The following is a 17,236-nucleotide window of genomic DNA, read 5'->3' as shown; positions in this document are numbered from 1 at the left end:
CCCCAGCCATTTTCACCTGCTGCTTGAAAGTCACCCCTTCTCCAGGTCCTGCATTTACATGTCTGTCTATGACACAATAAAAACAGAGCCAAGGCAAATGTGCAATGTAGAGATCCATTATGCTTTATTTACATGCGTCACCATCTCTTTTACAAACTAGATTACAATTTAAAATGGAATACACAAGGCAATATCTACTAACACCAAGTGGAGTAAGCACTGCGTCTCTACTTCATTTGGAAAGGGGCAGGTTTTGCTCCAAAACAAACTTCCTTCCAACCTCTGAGTAGTAAGGTAACATATTCCTCCAGGGCAGCATCTTTTTTCTTTTTTTGTTTTTTTTTTTTTTTTTAATATAAAACCCTCAGTAAGACTGCAACGTGAGAGTATCTGCTTTCAAATGAAAGTACAAGATAGCCCAAATGAAAAGTATAAACTGTTCAGCTCTTCGGTATGTAAAGACGGCCATGCGCGATAAGGCTGTGGATTTAATATTCTTCCAATTTACATGGCTTGAAACAGAAACAGATAAAACAGTTTTACAGATACTGTATACATATTTTTTCCAGTCATGCAACTTTTTAAAAAAAAAGTTAAACATGTGAAGCCAAACGTACAATCCATTTTTTCCAACCCATAGTTACGAAATGTATCTGGTCCCCCTTCGCATCTGTTGGCAATTCCAAAGGTATATTGTGTACTTGAAACAATTACAGGACACCAATTGCCAAGCAATGATATAATTTTAGAGAAATACATGACCTAAAAGGTAACTTTTTTTAAGCAGTGGCACAAAAATTTCTGGAGTAAAGCAGTGTTTAACTATGCAATTACTCTTAAGAGAAATTTTTTTTACAAAATCATTAAATCAAGCCCCAACCTGTGACTAGAAACTGCATAAATAACACCTTTTTGGACCTTTTGTTTAGACCAAGTGTTCAAATGATAACCATGTAATTGTGACCTTGACCTTCATCTGTTTCACATGATTTCACAAGGAAAACTTCTAGGCATAAACATGTTCAAAGACTCAAAGGCCAAATTTTCAAAAAGCAGGTTCCCCAAACTAGCTATTCAAGTCTTAATTTTGACACCTAAATAACTGGCGCTTTGAATTCAGGGAGATTTATTTAGCACCTCTGGAGTGGAGGACCTTTGCTGGGCACCTCAGCAGGTGTAGAGGGTGATGACCTTCCCCTGGGCCTGGGGGGACCTGTCATCTCCCCCTCCTTCAAGAAGCCACGAGGGCAGAGCAGCTCGCCCCCTGCGACCATGCTGGAGTCCCCGATGTTTGGTGCCTGACAGCAGGCACTTCTGCTTGAAAATTTTGACCCCAAAACTGAGCAACAGAAACCAAACCAAACTGAAGAGGCTGGCCAAGTCCATCCCTCTTTATAGAGTGCTAGGATGTTCCCCAAAGCAGGGGCCCAAGCTGTCCCAGCCACGCCAATGGAAATTCTCCCTTTGACATTGCTGGAAGGCAGGTTAAGCCTGTCAGCCACTAATGCTTTTATTACTTCTTTTAAAAAAACTTCTCTGCCATTGATGGGCTGTCTTTAAACCAAGTGTTTTTTCTCCATTTTCTGAACAGAGCGGGCCATAGTTTTGTCTCTCATTTCTGCCAGTGGAAAGCAGTTCCTCTGAACCCAAGCAGGTTCAGTTGCTGGAAGAGAGCAGAATTTGCCCCCGCATTTGCTTTAAGCTTTCAACAGGCCTTCCCTTGCCTTTGACAAGAACTGAATTTGCACCAAGACAAAAAATTAATTACGGGGTTTGGTCGCTTTGGCCATACCATCGAGTCAGGCCTTACTGGATCTGTCAGTGATGGTGGGTCTTTGGGCAGCACCAGGGGTCTCACTGGAGGCTCATCCATGTAGGGATCAAAAGCTGCACCTCAGCACAGGGAGACACCAAGTGAGCTCTGCTGACAGCCAAAATGTGGGGCTGGGGCACAAGTCCAGCCACGGGGTGGCAGCTGCAGAGAAGCCTCAGAGAAAGAAACACCAGAGGGAAGTCCTTCAGCATGCACACACATTTTGGGGTGTGCCAGGAAGCTAAGAGCTAATGGCACATGCTCAGAGGAGGCCAGTGATGAACTCTTGACCAATTTCAGCAAAAGATGCCTGCAGCTGGACTCGGGTAAGCCAGATGCCCAGCTGTGCCACAAGCATCCTGGGAAGATGGCTGCTGACAGACACGGGCAATGCGCACCACCCAGCTCCAGTGAATGCAATGAACTAGGCCACATGCCGACAAATAGAACCCCTCAGTGTAAAAAGAAAAGAGAAGTTTTTATAAAAGGCAAATGATAAACCCTTGGCTGCTTGGAAGAGTTGATATGCTACAGGGCTATGCTAACCACAACTGCACAGAGCCTACACAGTCATAACTGGGAGGAGAAACCAAGAGGTGCATCTTTATGAGGGAACAGCATGGGGGCTACGCTACAAAACCAAAATTTCCATCACATTAGGAGCTGTTGTTTCACCAGAATCACCTCAGGGACCTGCAAAGTAAGGAGTGAGGAAGGGCCCACGAATGCATGTGTGTGTTGGTGCATGACTGTGCATGTGCAGTGGCAGTGGCAAGAGGGAGTCACTCCACATTGCATGGGACACAGGTTGGTGGGAACTCATGCACTGAGACTTTGGGTTAAAATGCTAGTTTTGTTTTCCTAACATCCATGCATAATGATCCATTTCTGTACATAATAAAATATATTTATATATTTATATGCATAATGCTTTTATGCAATGGAAAAAAAAACTTCATATATCGCTTTGGAGAATTATGTATACACTGTCCTATTCAGAACCTCTTCATACCGAGTTCCTATGTACCACTGGTGTTTTCCCCTCTTTTTTTGTATCCCTCCCCCCCAAGATACAAATAAAAAGTAATCAAACTTTCCAGATTATAGAGAGGATCTATACAGCACCATACCTTTTATTCATTATTATTATTAATTATTATTCATTTTACAAGAGAAAATCTTAGAAGCAAAATATATGAAACTGCCTTGTCTTTCAGTGTCGTTTATCCTGCTACAATCTACGCTCATATGAAAAGCCATTTGTATGATACTGTGACCTTGCCATTCCCACTCCTGCTTCTTCTGCCACAATGGATTATACATAATGAGAAGGAAAAAATCATCAAGGATATGTCCAAAACAACAACAACAAAAATAAACAGGATCACTGAAGCCGTAATACACACTGCAGTGACCTGTGCCTCAGCTCCTGGCATTGTCACTGCAAGTCACCTGCCGATGCCCAGCCACTAGGTTTCCCTTAATTTCTGCATTTTCAAACACATCTCTGCAGGTGACTATGTTCACCTTGTGTGGCAGCCCAGCCCATAACTCCTTACCAGCTCACTGCGGCAACGGGGGAAGCTTTGCTAACCTAAGGCAGGAGGGGAGCCTGCTCCAGTGGGGAAGAAAGGGGCTCCTGCCTCGGTGCATGTGAGGGCAACGGCACCCGCTGTCAGTCTGTCCTCATGAGCCAAGAGGCAAACTCGCCAGCTTCCCTTGTTCTGCAACCAACCCTGGGTTGACCCTTATGGAAAACAAGGGGTGTACCATTAAATTTAAGGAAGAGTAAGAAAGAAACCAACCAACCAACCCAACAAACAAACAGACCACGCACATCCCCTCTCTGGAATTCAGACAGTTGATAGGACTAACAAACGCTGTATATTAAGAAAACCCTGACACCTGAGCAGTGCTGGGTTACGGTCATTTCCTTGCCTGTGCACAGTGCCTCAGATTCCCCAGGGAGAGAAAGTAAAAATGGTTAAAAATCTATGGAAATCAAACTGGAGGTTGTACGGGGGAGGGTGGGCAGATAGGGAAAACCTCCAAAAAGAAAAGCCAACTTAAAATATCCCATAAACCATTAATATATTGAAACACCACATACTCATTGACAAGTAACTACTGTAAAGGCTACACAGTGTGTTCTCAACAGGATGGTGCTGAACATTGTCTCCACAGCAGGTGCTTGGCCATCCCAGAAAAGGAAGATTTTGCATACTTCAGAATGAGTTCAATTTCCAACAAAAAGAAGGAAAAAAAAAAAAAAAAGAGGGAGGGAGGGAAAAAAAGTAGGTTCTTCACTCCAGTAAGGGGCCTATTAACAGTCTGCTTCATTAGGAAAATAATGCAGGGTTCACAAAGGTCGTAAGCTGTAAACAGTATCACTGTCCACTTGCTGACAGCAGATTTGGCAAAGGGTTCTCTCTCTACATCTCGTGTCAGTTTGAGGGCCTGGAGAGGAAGAAGAAAAAGAAGAAAAGACAGTGAGATTACTGCACGTAGAAAAAAAAACACAACAAAAAAGGCAACCAAGCAAACCTCCAAAAAAACAACTTACACTGAGGAGCAATTCAGTGTAAGACATATGTTTGCACCCAGGAGCTTCAAACATATAGCAATGAATAAGTTGACCCTGCCTGATAACACTTTCCCCTTGACAAGGTTCATGTGTTTCTTTGCTGGCTCAGCTGCTCCCAAGCAGGACAGAAAAAACCCTCTCTCCAATGAAAAATGATGGTCAAGTCTGATTTACAGAAACCCAGTGCACTGTCTATTTGTTAAGCATATTTCCAGGTAGAAGCAATGAAGGATCCTCCAGCTTTTCTCCATTTTTCATGATCACCCTTTCTCAGCATCACCAAAAAGCTGAATAAATCTTCTGTAAGTGTTTGACATCCACCACCACCCTTGAAGGACGGACAAAGAGGCTGCTCAAGACAAACAGCAAGGAGCCATGAATTTCAGTGTGGACTTTGGAGTTTTCCACTTTCCTGCTCACACAACACATCAGCGACAGGGTCCACCTGGCTTTAAAAACTGGGTTAGGGTCCATCTTATTCTGTAGCCAAGAAACTTCTCTGTGAGAGAGAAGCATGGGGAAGACACCTTGGATACAGCATGGAGATGACTATGAAGAGACATGATAAGTAGGTAAAACACTGAAAACAGATAAACATTTCAACCAAGGAAGCCAAGGGGACAGATTTTTAAAGGTACTCAGTGGCTTAAAGGTATAGGCAGGCACCACATAGGGTTTTGGAAAGTATGTACATTTAAACATTCCCACAGAATCCTCTCACATCTTCAGAAAGTCCACTCAGTAGACATCCATGTTGCTGGGCGTGTGGCTTCTGGCTCTGAAATGGCTTCTGAAAACAGGGCTTAGTCCCCTCACACCACTTACTACCTTTTGAGGATTTTCCCCAAGAAGAAAGATTGATGATTTTTTATACAGTGCAAGAACAAGGGGACACTGGTTGAAACCAAAAAGCCATTGAGCTGATTACAGGAATGTCTTTACTTCCAAAAGACCCTGCTAGCAGGCACCCTCACAAAAAATGGCGGATTTAGTGGAACTGCTGGTTTAATCAAGATGGGCATCTCCTGCAAGGAGGATCACTCAAAGACTGTCTCCTGTCTAAGGTGCCAGGCACTGATCCTATGATAACAATTTATTAAAATGACCTATTCTGATAATGCTAAATGATTGATGGAAATTTAATCATTTTGTCTCATGGTTATTAGAGCAACAGCGTGACAGCTGCTCCCTGCACCATTAGGGGAGAACTTCATTCAGCACAGCTTAGGGAGCAGACAGATTGTGCATTTCACCCAAACAAAATTTGGCTTTAGCCTTAATTATGTGGAGGGGTTTGGGGTAGACTGTTTTGTGAATAAAGGGATTTCCGACTGGATCAACATATTGATTTCTTTATTTTCAAAGAGCAAATTAATGCTGGCCGTTCGTTAATGTGACTGCCTGGCAATGACTCCATTTGGTGAGCCCCGATGGCCATAACAAAGTCAGCAGAAGATACCCAGACAGGCCTGGTAGCCCCCAGTAAAACCTGGCTAGTGGCTCGCATGCAGCTCAAACAAGTGCAAGCCCACTTCTCTACTTCGTAAAGCCTGAGCACCAGAGGGGGCTGGAAGTGAGCGACTTCCCGAAGTGCAACATCCTGTGAAGGCAAGGCAGGTCCCAAACGCCACAGCCCAGCAAGACGGCTCCCTCTCAGGCAGCTGCCAGTTATGCTGCGCGTGGCACGTGTGAGAAGTCCTGCTGACTTTGAATAAAGCTATTGATTAAAAGTAAAAGAGTACAGAAACTCCCAATAAGGTACCAGATTATTGCTAAACATTTAAATTAAAAATCTATGTGAAATATTATTCTATGAAACCAAGTGACAAGAAAAAAACTGGAGGATGGATGAAGACTAGCATCTTTTGCGGAAGTGCCACTGCCCGATATTTTTTCTTGAGGGACCTGTACTTCAGACAGTGCCAACATTTTGGAGAGAGATGCACAGCTGAGAACCAATATATAGCAGAACCAAACCATGCTCCATTTTCACAGCTGTGCTTACCTGGCCTTTGGAAATGGACTGAAAATTGCAAAGAGGTAGATCAAAGTCTTAACCCGCCTGCCTTCAAATGACCCTGTTTAAGTCTGTAATAGACCCACAGTCTTGCTTTTTGTCTCACCACAAAAAGCCTCTGTTTACCTTGAGTTAGCAGCCTGCTGCCCCATAGCAATGAAAACTCTATCAAGGCAGGGAAGCAAGTACATCTCCATTTGCCACAGAACCATAGAAGGATTTGGGCTGGAAGGGACCTTAAAGACTGTCTAGTCCAATCCCCCTGAAGTGAGCAAGAACATCTTGAACTACATCAGGTTGCTCAGAGCCCCATCCAACCTGGCCTTGAACACTTCCAAGGATGGGTCATCCACCACCTCACTGAGCAACCTGCTGTGTTTTACTGCCCTCATTGTAAAAAACTTCCTTATATTTTATCTAAATCTACCCTCTTCTGGTTTAAAACCATTATCCCTTGTCCTACTGCAACAGGCCCTGCTAAAAGCTTTGCAAACAGCCACGCAGGAGATGAGACGTCCCCTTCTTCTGCCCAATTCTCTGCCCTCCCATCCTCTACCTTGCTACTGACCAGTTACAAATGCTACTCTCACTTTACTCTGTGGCCAAGCTGACTGGTTTTGATTTCCCTCCAGCAACAACATTTCTTCACCTCTGTCTCACATCATTCCACCACTTAACCTGATGGCCATCTCCCAAGCCCCATGCCAGCTTGAGCACCATCAGAGCAGCTCTGAAGAATCATCTGCCACCTATTGCTTTCTCCCTTTGATTCCAAATGGTGCCAATTATGCAGCACTGGAAATTTCTTCAGAACAGAAGGGTGACACAGTGATGTTCCCCAGAGCGGGGCATAGATAACGTGCCCTGGTTTATCAGTGAGCCAACACAGCAATCAGCACATGAAGTTTTCTGTTGGAAGAAAAGCTATGTGCTCCTTTACACAATTACGGTATGAGAATCTGCACTACCAACACACAGCTCCTCTGTATGGCAGCCTAACATGGGGCTCCTGATTTGGCTGGAAGGCTTGTTGAGTGGATCTCATCTTGGAAAATATCACCATTTAGAGGTCTGTAAAACAAGTGTTCTCCCTGGGTACCACTTGGCAACAACTCTCCAGGGACAGGAAATCCCAGTAACTACTTTTACTGTCTAGACACTTGGGATGCAAACATTTTCAAGGAAACTCATGTCCTTTAGTGACAGATGTGCATTTGTTCTGGTGCCTCTGCCCTTCGATTTGTCATCGCCTCCAGCAATAGAGCTTCTACTCCAAAGTGGGGGGTAGGCTCAAAAAGCAAGATTTGATTTTGTGTGGTTACAAGTTAATACTCTGCCTGAGGTTTCACAGCTAAAGACTGAAAAAATGAACAGAATTTGTTTAAAAACAAGTAAGGAAGATGACTACTGTGGCCAGTCTTTCTATAGTGACAAAATTACAGAATGATATTTTTATTTCAAGCACAATAAAAATTGGAAATCTCAATGCCACAGCAGGTATGCCACAGTGAGACCCTGCAGGCTTAGCACACACTGCACTCGGATGGCCCTGTGCTGAGGGACAACACTGAGGTCAGGGGACACAGCCCAACGACAAAAAACAAGAGTTGTCAACTTCATGTGGCTTTATTTCCTGAACTTTCAGGCATGTTGCAACTTCACTTTTTCTCTTTAAATTCTGGTTGTAAAAATAGATCTCTCCCAGCTCAGAACTGGGAGCAGAGGGTAAGAGAGAAGGATGGAAAGAGGAAGAATGCCAGCACAGGACCAGGACTTACGGGAACTAAAATGTTGCAGTGCTTGTAGCTGCATAAGCATGTAAAGTACAAAAGTCTCTCTTTTCCTTCTGTTGCTGCTCTTCCAAGAAACACTGCAAACTATAGGAGACAACCAAGTATTTTGGAAGTATATGTAACTTAAGACAGCAGATCATTCTCTCATCCTGTATCAGCTCCCTGGCAAAGAAGGCCAGAACTGTAGTGAGCTGCCACAACTATTTATAAGCAGGTTATTCTGATATCCCACTGGTCTACAGAATCATAGAAAAGTCCAGGCGGGAACAGATCAGCATCATCTGGTCCAACTTGCTGTTCAAGGCAGAACCTTAGGTTAGGTTATTTAGGATCCTGTCACGTATGGAGTACTTCCAGCATGGGAGAATCCACTACTCCTCCGGGCAGTTCATTTTACCCACAAAGGTGGGTAAGGTCCCTTTTAGCCATTTTACAGGTGAAAAGCAAACGCCGAGCCCAAGCACTGTTGATACGTAATTGCTGTTGAGAACCATCACATCTGGCTGGGTTTAATCCTCTGCCCTGGCCAACACAAGAGAGCTTAGATACAGGACAACTTCTCTCCATAAAGTCATCAGGTTTCTTACTTGACAACCTTTTAGATAATTTTATCCCCTGCATTTTGTTCAGGAGCCTGAGGAGTAGGGTGGAAATCCTGCCAGTTATGGGTGACACTGCCACTGACTGAGAGACTTCAGCCCGGGTGTTCAACACAGCCACTCTTAGGCAGGATGCTGCTGGATTAGAGGAAGAAGGCAAAAAATACTTGCAAAATACATCTTTTGTTAGGGGTAAAGCCCATCAGCTGGAATAACTGTGCTTTCTTTGGCACTCGGGAGCACTGGGAAGCAGATGTCTACTGTGGATCACAAAAGGATGTGTAACTACTGCACCTGTGTAAGACCAGAGAAGGATTTTGCTTGCATTTTGTCACATTTTGGAGTGAAAGGTACCTGCATGGCTAGAAACATCCTGAATTATGGGTTTACAGTGTTATGGAAACATGCTATGTATCTGTTATTCTGAATGTGCCCATAGAGAACTTCTTTTCCTTTGCCAGGTACCAAGCCTATTTTAAAAACATCCTCCCTGCTATGGAATCTTCTCATTTTCCTCTGCAGTAAGTTGGAAATGAGAGGCCAATACAGTGTTGATAAAAGGCAGGACATCTTCTATCATGACTTACAAGTGGCAGAAAAGGCAAGAGAGGAAAGGTCCTACCTCAAAACCAGATTTTATCTACATGTGTATGGAATTACCTATAAAAGCCAGGAGATGTAGGCAGTGTGAGGGAAAAACAAAGGGCAAGACATCGAGCTCAGCTGCAGAAGTGCATAAACACAAGGCATTCTCCACAGCATCATCTGGAAAAAGTGGCCTTTTTCCTGGAGTAATGGCAGACAGCCGTGGCTGCACAGCAGCTTCCACTAGCAGAGCTGCATCCCCGTCCGATTAGTGCTCAGCAGATGTCCCCTCTGCCAGACTCCAATAACTGCCACCCTGTGCAGTAATCTGAGTGGAAAAGCTGATTAAACAGCTCCGGCAGACTGGAGCAGAGTGGGGCATTCCCACCACCCAGCCACAGGTATCTGATTTAACGGGGTCAGCGTCCCCACACACCGCTAGGGACTTGATCGGGGACTGTGCTGATGGGTACATCCTGCTGGAAATCCTTCACCATCGGCACCAGGAGCCCAGGGTGGCTCCTTCCTTCATCCCCCTTCCCCAGGCCAGGACAGAAAGGCTGGCTATTGGCACACAGTGCTACTCAAACATGCACTCCCACTGCCTATGCCGTACCTGTGTTTTTTGGCTGTCATCAACACAAGACTTAAACCTCTCCAGCTGTCAGTTCATCACCTGGGCTGAGTGCCCAATTGCTGTGAAAAAAAGATCCTGTCCTTTCCTCAGCTGCATGACGCTATGTTTCTAAAAAGGAGCTCTTATTACGCACTTCTTCAAGCAAATATGCTTTCATGGGGGCTATTTAAAAGTCTGGCTCAAAGGAAGGAATAAACAAAGAAAAGCCACCTGTAACCAGCCCAGCTATCAGGCAAACCACATATCGAGGGACCAACACTGATCTGCAGCTCTAAACAATCATTATGGCTCATTCACATGAGAAAGACGATTTGCAAAGACTCATTCTGTAACAAAACCTGTGAACTGCTGATCCAAGGAGGAAAGCACTGGGGAGACCAGTTGATGCGGGCTGTTCTAAAAATACCAGTTTGTGCTGTCATCTGGTGAGAGTATGTCATCCTGTAATCTTAGCATCTGCAGGGACAGCAAGTTTCTGCCTAATTATTGCTGCTGAATCACATGACAAAGCATGAGGTACTAAAAAATACAGCTATATAAAACACCAACAGAAGAACACCCAAACCACAGGGTAAGACCACTGTCCTGGCTTCAGCTGCTTTACACTCATGACACAAGCCTGTGGAGGCAATCCTGGTTTTTACAGATCTTTTCCCTGGGTTAATAAAACCCCAAACAATAAACCCAGATTAAAAACATACCAGAACAAAAAAGCCCTACTCCCAGAAGGAGTGAGAAATTCATTGTGTTTGTGTGTCAGCTCCTGCTGTCTTCACACAGCAAGAGCCACAGCATCCCTGCAAGCCCAGGATTGGCCCCTGTATGCAAGGGGCTTTGATGAGCTTCAGTGGGACTTCATGGGGGGCAGTCCCAGTGGAGTTTTCCCAGCTTTCCCCTCTCCTCCTCCCCAGCAGCCATGAGAACAGAGTTTGCTCCTGCGCCACCGATGTGTTCCCCAGCCACCAAGGAGCCTGCTCAGGGCAGGCCTCCTTGGAGTTGAAGGGATCCCTGCTCCCCATAAAATACATTTTCTACATAGATATTTTTGTTCAAAGACTAAACTTGGCATGTATGGTGTTCAGCTAGTCACTAAATCACCTTTCAAAACTTGGGCTGGCAGAAACAACATTTAATTGTTACAAGTGCCACGACCTTAACCACTAGCCTACTAAAAATGGAGCAGAAGAATGTGCTGCTCTTGACTTTCCTTTAGATTTTTTAAAGGCAGACAGCCCCAACTTAGCTCTGTGTAAGAAACCTGGCAGCCCTATCCATAAGACCTCATTTTTGAAAATAAGAGAGAAGGAAGTGCAGCTATGGTCCTGAGGCAGTCAATGTCCTCAGGTAAGAGGTCCACCAACTCAGCTTTCATGGGCAGAAGATTTCTGGTAGAAAACAAAAATAATCTTCTTTGTGGCAAACTGTACGGAACTCTCTGATTCAAAACTCCATCCAAATGGAGATCTTTGACTACCTATTTTCACTTTTAAGATGTTGTTGTAAACACGAAGTCACACTCAGACCTACTTGTCTTTGGTATGAACTGTACACAGAAACAGACTGAATATCAATTAACAAACTGGCAAGTAGTCCAAGCTGATATGGACTAATGTAAGACTAATAGAAATTTTGTTAGGTTTCCTAAGATTTTTTTTCATCAGAGATGTTAATCATCAAGTGTGAACATTACATGGCATTGCTATTTGCAGCTTGTGTACTCTGCAATAAGAAGATGTGGGACCTAGATGATACTAGTGGAAAATGAGTGACTTTAACTGATCTGTCAAGTATTTTACATGTAATTTTCAAACAAGTCAACATGAGTCCAGCCCAGCTCTGTTACAGAGCCCAGAGGCACCCTGATGAACGACACATCGACATCTCTTTCAGAAGATGCAGCTTAGATAAGTTCTTCAGACTATGCCACCAGCTCAAGAAGTTCCTGCCTTGCTTGTGCTGAGGCTTTCTCCACCCCATGCCCAACCGTGCCAGCATTGCTGCCTGCATTATGCCATTGTAAACTGGATCACTGAAACAATCCAGGTAAAAGCAACTTCTTGGATGGGTTTTGATGCTGGAGAAAATGTTTGCCTGTGCAGCAACTGTTCCCCAGCTCCTGACCTTCCAGGCAACAGCAAATGTCCCAAATAGTCTTCTCTGATGCTCTGGTTTGGGGTGGCTCTTCAGCAAAAGCCAAGTCCCTTTGGACTTGCCAGGTGAGATGGACCCCAGAGCAAAGTGCAGAGTTGTGGGAATCCCACAAGAGAAGGACCCATTAATTTCAAAATAAAAGGTATTCTAGAGACAGGTGAGGGAACAGTGATGTCTTTATTTATTGATAAACCCACTGAAATGCCAATGTGATGATTATGAGTGGGTGGAGGGCATTATCCAGTGCTTTTGGAAAGCAGGTAGAGATAGAGGAACAGAGGCCCCAGGCAGTATAAGCGGGAAAAGTTATGGCTGAGTGAATAAAGCAAGAAAAAAAAAAAGATTTTTTCCATTCCTTCTTGTAAGAGAAAAAAACCCAAAGCAAACCCAAATTCATTTACACCCCTCAATAAGGTCCCTCTGAAAGGTTGGGCATGGGCAGCCTTGTGGGCACAGGTTAGTGGGGTGGGATTGGGCAGGGCTCTTTGCAGGGACCATGCACAGGCTTTTGTGCAGCAAACATGCACAGCCACTAAACCTGCGACAGTGGCATCCCCTGCAGGCATTTTTTTATTTCCCTATGAAGAAATTGTAGTTGATTTTCTTCCAAAGTAAACCTCCCTCCATACCTAAGTATGTATAAATTAAATATCTATGTATTTGCCTTCTTTCTTTTCTTCCTGAAAACTGACTCCAATGTTTCTCTTATTTTTAATAGAAAACAAAGCACTCACTATTCCTGGGTATGCCAGTAATCCATTGTAACTGCTTCTGCCTGCCTACAAAACACACCTGGCCACCTTTGTGAAACAGATTTAGCATAAGCAAGTGCCAGGCTGTTCCACCAAAAGCGTTGCCCAGTCTTTGGGCTTATAAAGATTCATTACTGGGGTCATGAACATTGTTGAGAGAAGATTTTAATTCAGGGATCCTTATTGCTACAGTGGAGAAGTAACCAAGAAAAGCAATTCAGAACAATTGCATCTGATGTCATGCGAGAAGCCCCTCTCAAAACATGAGATGTTCATAAGGAGGCAAACTCTCAAACAGCGCTGCTTAACAGATGAGGAAGGGTGCATGATGAACCAGCTCAGCAGAAATCATCTGCATTTGCACCTGATACCGGAGGCACCCTGCAGCAGCCGGTCCACTTGTCAGGGAGAGGGAGAGAGGCTTCCACAGATGACTGGACAGTAATCCGCCGAGGAGAGCTGTCTCGTTAATAAGTCTGTCCTCTGCAATGAGACTCTGCTCACACAGATGTGTCAGTTCCTTTATTCAGAGGGAGCAGCCTGAAAAAGATCACGGCAGCTCTGCTTTCCGAGGATGCCAGAGGCTGGGGTGAAGAGGCAGCAGGGAACATCGGTGAGGAGGTGGGATGCTGTGTCTCCTCCATGCTGCCCACACAAGTCCCCCTGCGGCGGCTGCTACCTACACGCAGCACGCAAAGCTATGGAAGCTGGAGGCTGCCCTATTTGCCTGTGTCAAGCAAAACTGTCAATAACATCTATTTTTCAGGCCCCATTTGACAGATTGTACTGCTGGATGTTGCACAGCAATGAGGTTCCTACAGCCTTTTTTTTTTACATCAGGCAAAGAAGTTTTTTAAGTCCAAGCAGCTCGTGCACCTGAAGGAGAGAACTGGTCAGCAAGCATGACCTTCTGCAAATTTTTGCCTCCTCATCCTTGAGTCAATTCTCTTTTTTCCCCCTTTATCTTCCTAAATTCTCCAGTACTGGAACTGAAGAAACCTCAAAATTCATCTGTGGCCCTGGCCTTGCCAAGTTGCCACCTTGCTCAGGTCAGTGGGACGCAGAGTCCTCTACAGCCCATCTCCTTCCTGTGCATTGCAGTGCTCTTGCCAAGAGTGAGAAGATGTGCAAGAACCAGAGGAAATGCTTCCACTGAGAGAAAGGAGTGTGCACACCAACCACTCCATCGGAGCACAGCGGTTCTGCAGATTGACTGGAAGAAGGATGGCTGGGCAGCCTCGTTCTCCCTCACAGATAGCAGATAACAGCAGGTCTCCCAAGGTGCTCCATACACACAGGAAACAGGAAAACATTCTGGAGGTTCACCACTGCTGCTCACCTACCACAAGGCTTCCCCTTGAACATCTAACTGTGAAACAGTGAATGAAAATGCAATTAAAGATGAAAGGGGCAAATTATGCACTGTAAAGTCAAAGGACGCTGACTCCTTCTTTCCATCCTTCACCTGGAAAATAAGAAAGCTGGAAGTAAGCTGTTAACTGAATGAATGCCTCATTTAACCTCACCACTGAGATGCTCTACATACTATTTTGAAGTTAATAGAACACTTTCAATAATTTATAGCTAACCTTTTATCTTACTATATTTTGAAATTTACTCCCTTATACTAATAAATAAACAAAGGAGGAAGGGCACTTGTGTGGCACCTGCCCTATGAGTCAGGGAATATGTATGTGCGAGCAGACAGAGGTATGGGCAGGAGCCTGCAGAATCACAAAAGGATGACAGAAAAAATGATTACAAGTCCCCAGCTGTGGAAAATAAGCAGCAGAAAAAAACATATTAAACTTGAAAAAAATTAATCTGAAGAAGCTAACATTTAAAAAACACCTACGTCAGAACCCAAACCCACAGACATTCTCTTGGAGGAATCCAAAAGAAAAATATATCTACCCCATTCAGGGGTGGGGGGAGGAGGACAACAATTATTGTATACTTAAAACATTAAATAGGCCAGGACATTCCTGAGACCAGGATCCCACCAATACATATATCCTCCATTTGATACCTTTTTTTTGGCCAAGAAATACAGTTTTGAGAAAAAGCAAACCCAAACAACTTTGCTAGTGTTGCTGTACCACAGCAGCAGCGCAACTCTGATTCTGTCCAGATCTGTCCCACACACCTGATCCCCAGTGAGTGCTCTGATCTTGCAAAGACACTCTTCCTCCTCCCCCACAGCAACACTGCTCCACTGACTGTAGAGCCCCTGGCCCCATCCCTCTGTAACACAGCTTGGATACATGTGGCATCGACTGCAAGAAAGAATCCATCTGTTGCAACTTCAAAGAAGACGAGTTACAGCTCTGCGATTCCTAAAACCCACAAATATTCCACCTTGGTTTGCCTGATTTGTCATTAACATTTCTCATGCCTAAATTAAGAAGGACACTGAGCACCAGATGCGTGCTGACAGTGTTGCAGTCGAACAGCTTTTATAGCTTAGCCTTGTTTCCCTCCACACCTCCACGTTTCTTGGTTGTGCCTGTTGCATACCAACACATAGCAAGCCATCACAAGCCAAATTACTATTATTAGTGCGAACTATTAGGGGTTTGCTGCAAACTCTAATAAAACTAAGGGACCAATTATTTTACCACATCTATGGGGCACTGACCTGTTTGCCCATTTTCCCTGTTCTCAAAGATCCTTCAGCCTGGTACCCAACTCTGTGATGAAGCCTGTTTAGCACCAGTGAAGTTCCCCACATTCAGACCGACAACGTTCTGAGCTGAGATGAGGGAATCAAAATTAAAATCCAGCCCATCGGCATCCATGAGTTCACTGCGGATAATGGACTCCATGTCACACTCCAGGCTCCCATTGAAAATATCCAGGTCCAAGTCACTTGGGAATTTCTCATGTCCCATGACCGGGAGGTTCACGCTAGAGGAGTACAAAGAGGAGCCTGACAGCGGGTCAGAAAGCGTTTGCATAGACTGATTGACAGGTGACTGCTGATGTTTGGTGGATCCCAAGCTGTTGGAGTCACTCAAGCCTATGTTACTGATGGAATTGGACAAGGCACGGCTGCCACTAAGAGAGGAGTTGTGGGACTGGTGCTGGTGATGGGACAGGTTCTGATTGACCAGACCGCCCTGGCTGGACTGCGCAGCAAACGACATCATGGGGTCGTTGCGGAGCATTATATTCCGGCGGGAATTGTGGGCGGACACAGCTGTGCTGGCTTGTGACATGAGTGGGTCAGACTGTGTCATCATGACATCGCTGTGACTAAGTGCATCAGAGGTGAGAAGATCCTGCAGCGTCTGATTGTTGTAATGAGAAATGGAAGAGAAAGTGGCCTGCTTGTTCTCCTGAATTGTCTGCATGGGTGACTGGCGGAGGGAATTCAGGGATGACGGCCCAAACACAGCGTTGTTGAAACTACTTGACGGGGAGCCCAGTCCTGAACCTTTGGAACCATAAGGAAAACTGGAGCTTCTCTGCATTATCCCTCCTGTGGGTGACTGCTGGGAGGGAGGGAGTGTTATATTGTCCAAGAGATCATCCATGAGGTTATCTGTCAGTCCATCATTCAAGTTCATTGTCCCAGCCATATCAGTCAACCTAGGCAACTCCACAGTACATGGTTTGTTTACTGACGGGGACAAGCTCGAAGGACTACTGTACAGCATGGGAGAAAGTGGAGCATCATCATCTTGAACATCATCGAGCTCAGTGCTTGCCAATATTGGAGACAAGCGGCCACTGATCGTACTGGCATTTGAATTTGTACGGGAGCGAAAATCTGTCCATGCATCCAGCTCATCGCTGCTGCGGGAGGTGGGACTCCCTGGCCACTTGGAGAGCTGGGAAGGGCTCTCCTCACTCGTCTCCTGGGCGGTCTGCAGAGCCGCCTTTTTCTTTGCCGCCCGCCCTCTGCTCTTGGTGTACTTGTTGCTGTTGTCCATTGACACAGCACGTCTCCGGGGCGCCTTGCCGCCTTTTCCACCATCTGGATTGATCATCCACCAAGAGCTTTTCCCAGTGCCTTCATTCTGTACCCTGACGAATCGGCTGTGGAGCGACAAGTTGTGCCGGATCGAATTCTGCAAGAAAGGAACAAAACAAAACATGAAGACTGTCACCCCACTTCTTTTACAACCCAAATCTCAATCATTAAACCAACATCTCATTATGACAGCAACATGAATAAAATCATTGGACCCTCCTGGATATCTCCGTAGGTTTCTCTGGTGCTGGATATGGGAGGGCTGGAGTGTAACTGTGGCATGCCGGCATGCTGCTGTAAAGCAAGCCCTGAGCTTGCTCGAGATGTGC

At 45.1% G+C, this 17,236-nt stretch overlaps 1 protein-coding gene across 2 annotated transcripts; it reads right to left on the bottom strand.

Annotated features, from left to right (window-relative positions):
• Positions 1–100: 100 nt before the first annotated feature.
• FOXO3 (forkhead box O3) lies at positions 101–17,026 on the bottom strand. 2 transcript variants are annotated; one of them, XM_017739488.1, is made up of 2 exons: positions 15,570–17,025; positions 101–4,270 (listed from the first exon to the last, which is right to left on the bottom strand). In XM_017739488.1, exon 1 carries the CDS (start codon positions 16,921–16,923, stop codon positions 15,604–15,606), a length of 1,320 nt encoding a protein of 439 aa, XP_017594977.1. In that variant the 5' UTR covers positions 16,924–17,025; the 3' UTR covers positions 101–4,270; positions 15,570–15,603. The 2 variants fall into 2 exon arrangements, with proteins under 2 accessions (XP_017594977.1, XP_017594978.1); XM_017739489.1 differs by lacking the exon at positions 101–4,270 and adding an exon at positions 11,676–14,396 and having other exon boundaries at positions 15,570–17,026.
• Positions 17,027–17,236: the final 210 nt, after the last annotated feature.

The sequence above is a fragment of the Corvus brachyrhynchos genome, unplaced genomic scaffold, assembly GCF_000691975.1.
Source record: "Corvus brachyrhynchos isolate BGI_N302 unplaced genomic scaffold, ASM69197v1 scaffold14, whole genome shotgun sequence".
NCBI lineage: Eukaryota > Metazoa > Chordata > Aves > Passeriformes > Corvidae > Corvus > Corvus brachyrhynchos.
Note: the sequence above shows the minus strand (reverse complement) of the source record. Positions and strands in the feature narration are given on the sequence as shown.

What these genes read in the sequence shown, in the direction of transcription:
- FOXO3 (XM_017739489.1), bottom strand. Translation starts at nt 16,923, where the DNA reads ATGATCAATCCAGATGGTGGAAAAGGCGGCAAGGCGCCCCGGAGACGT.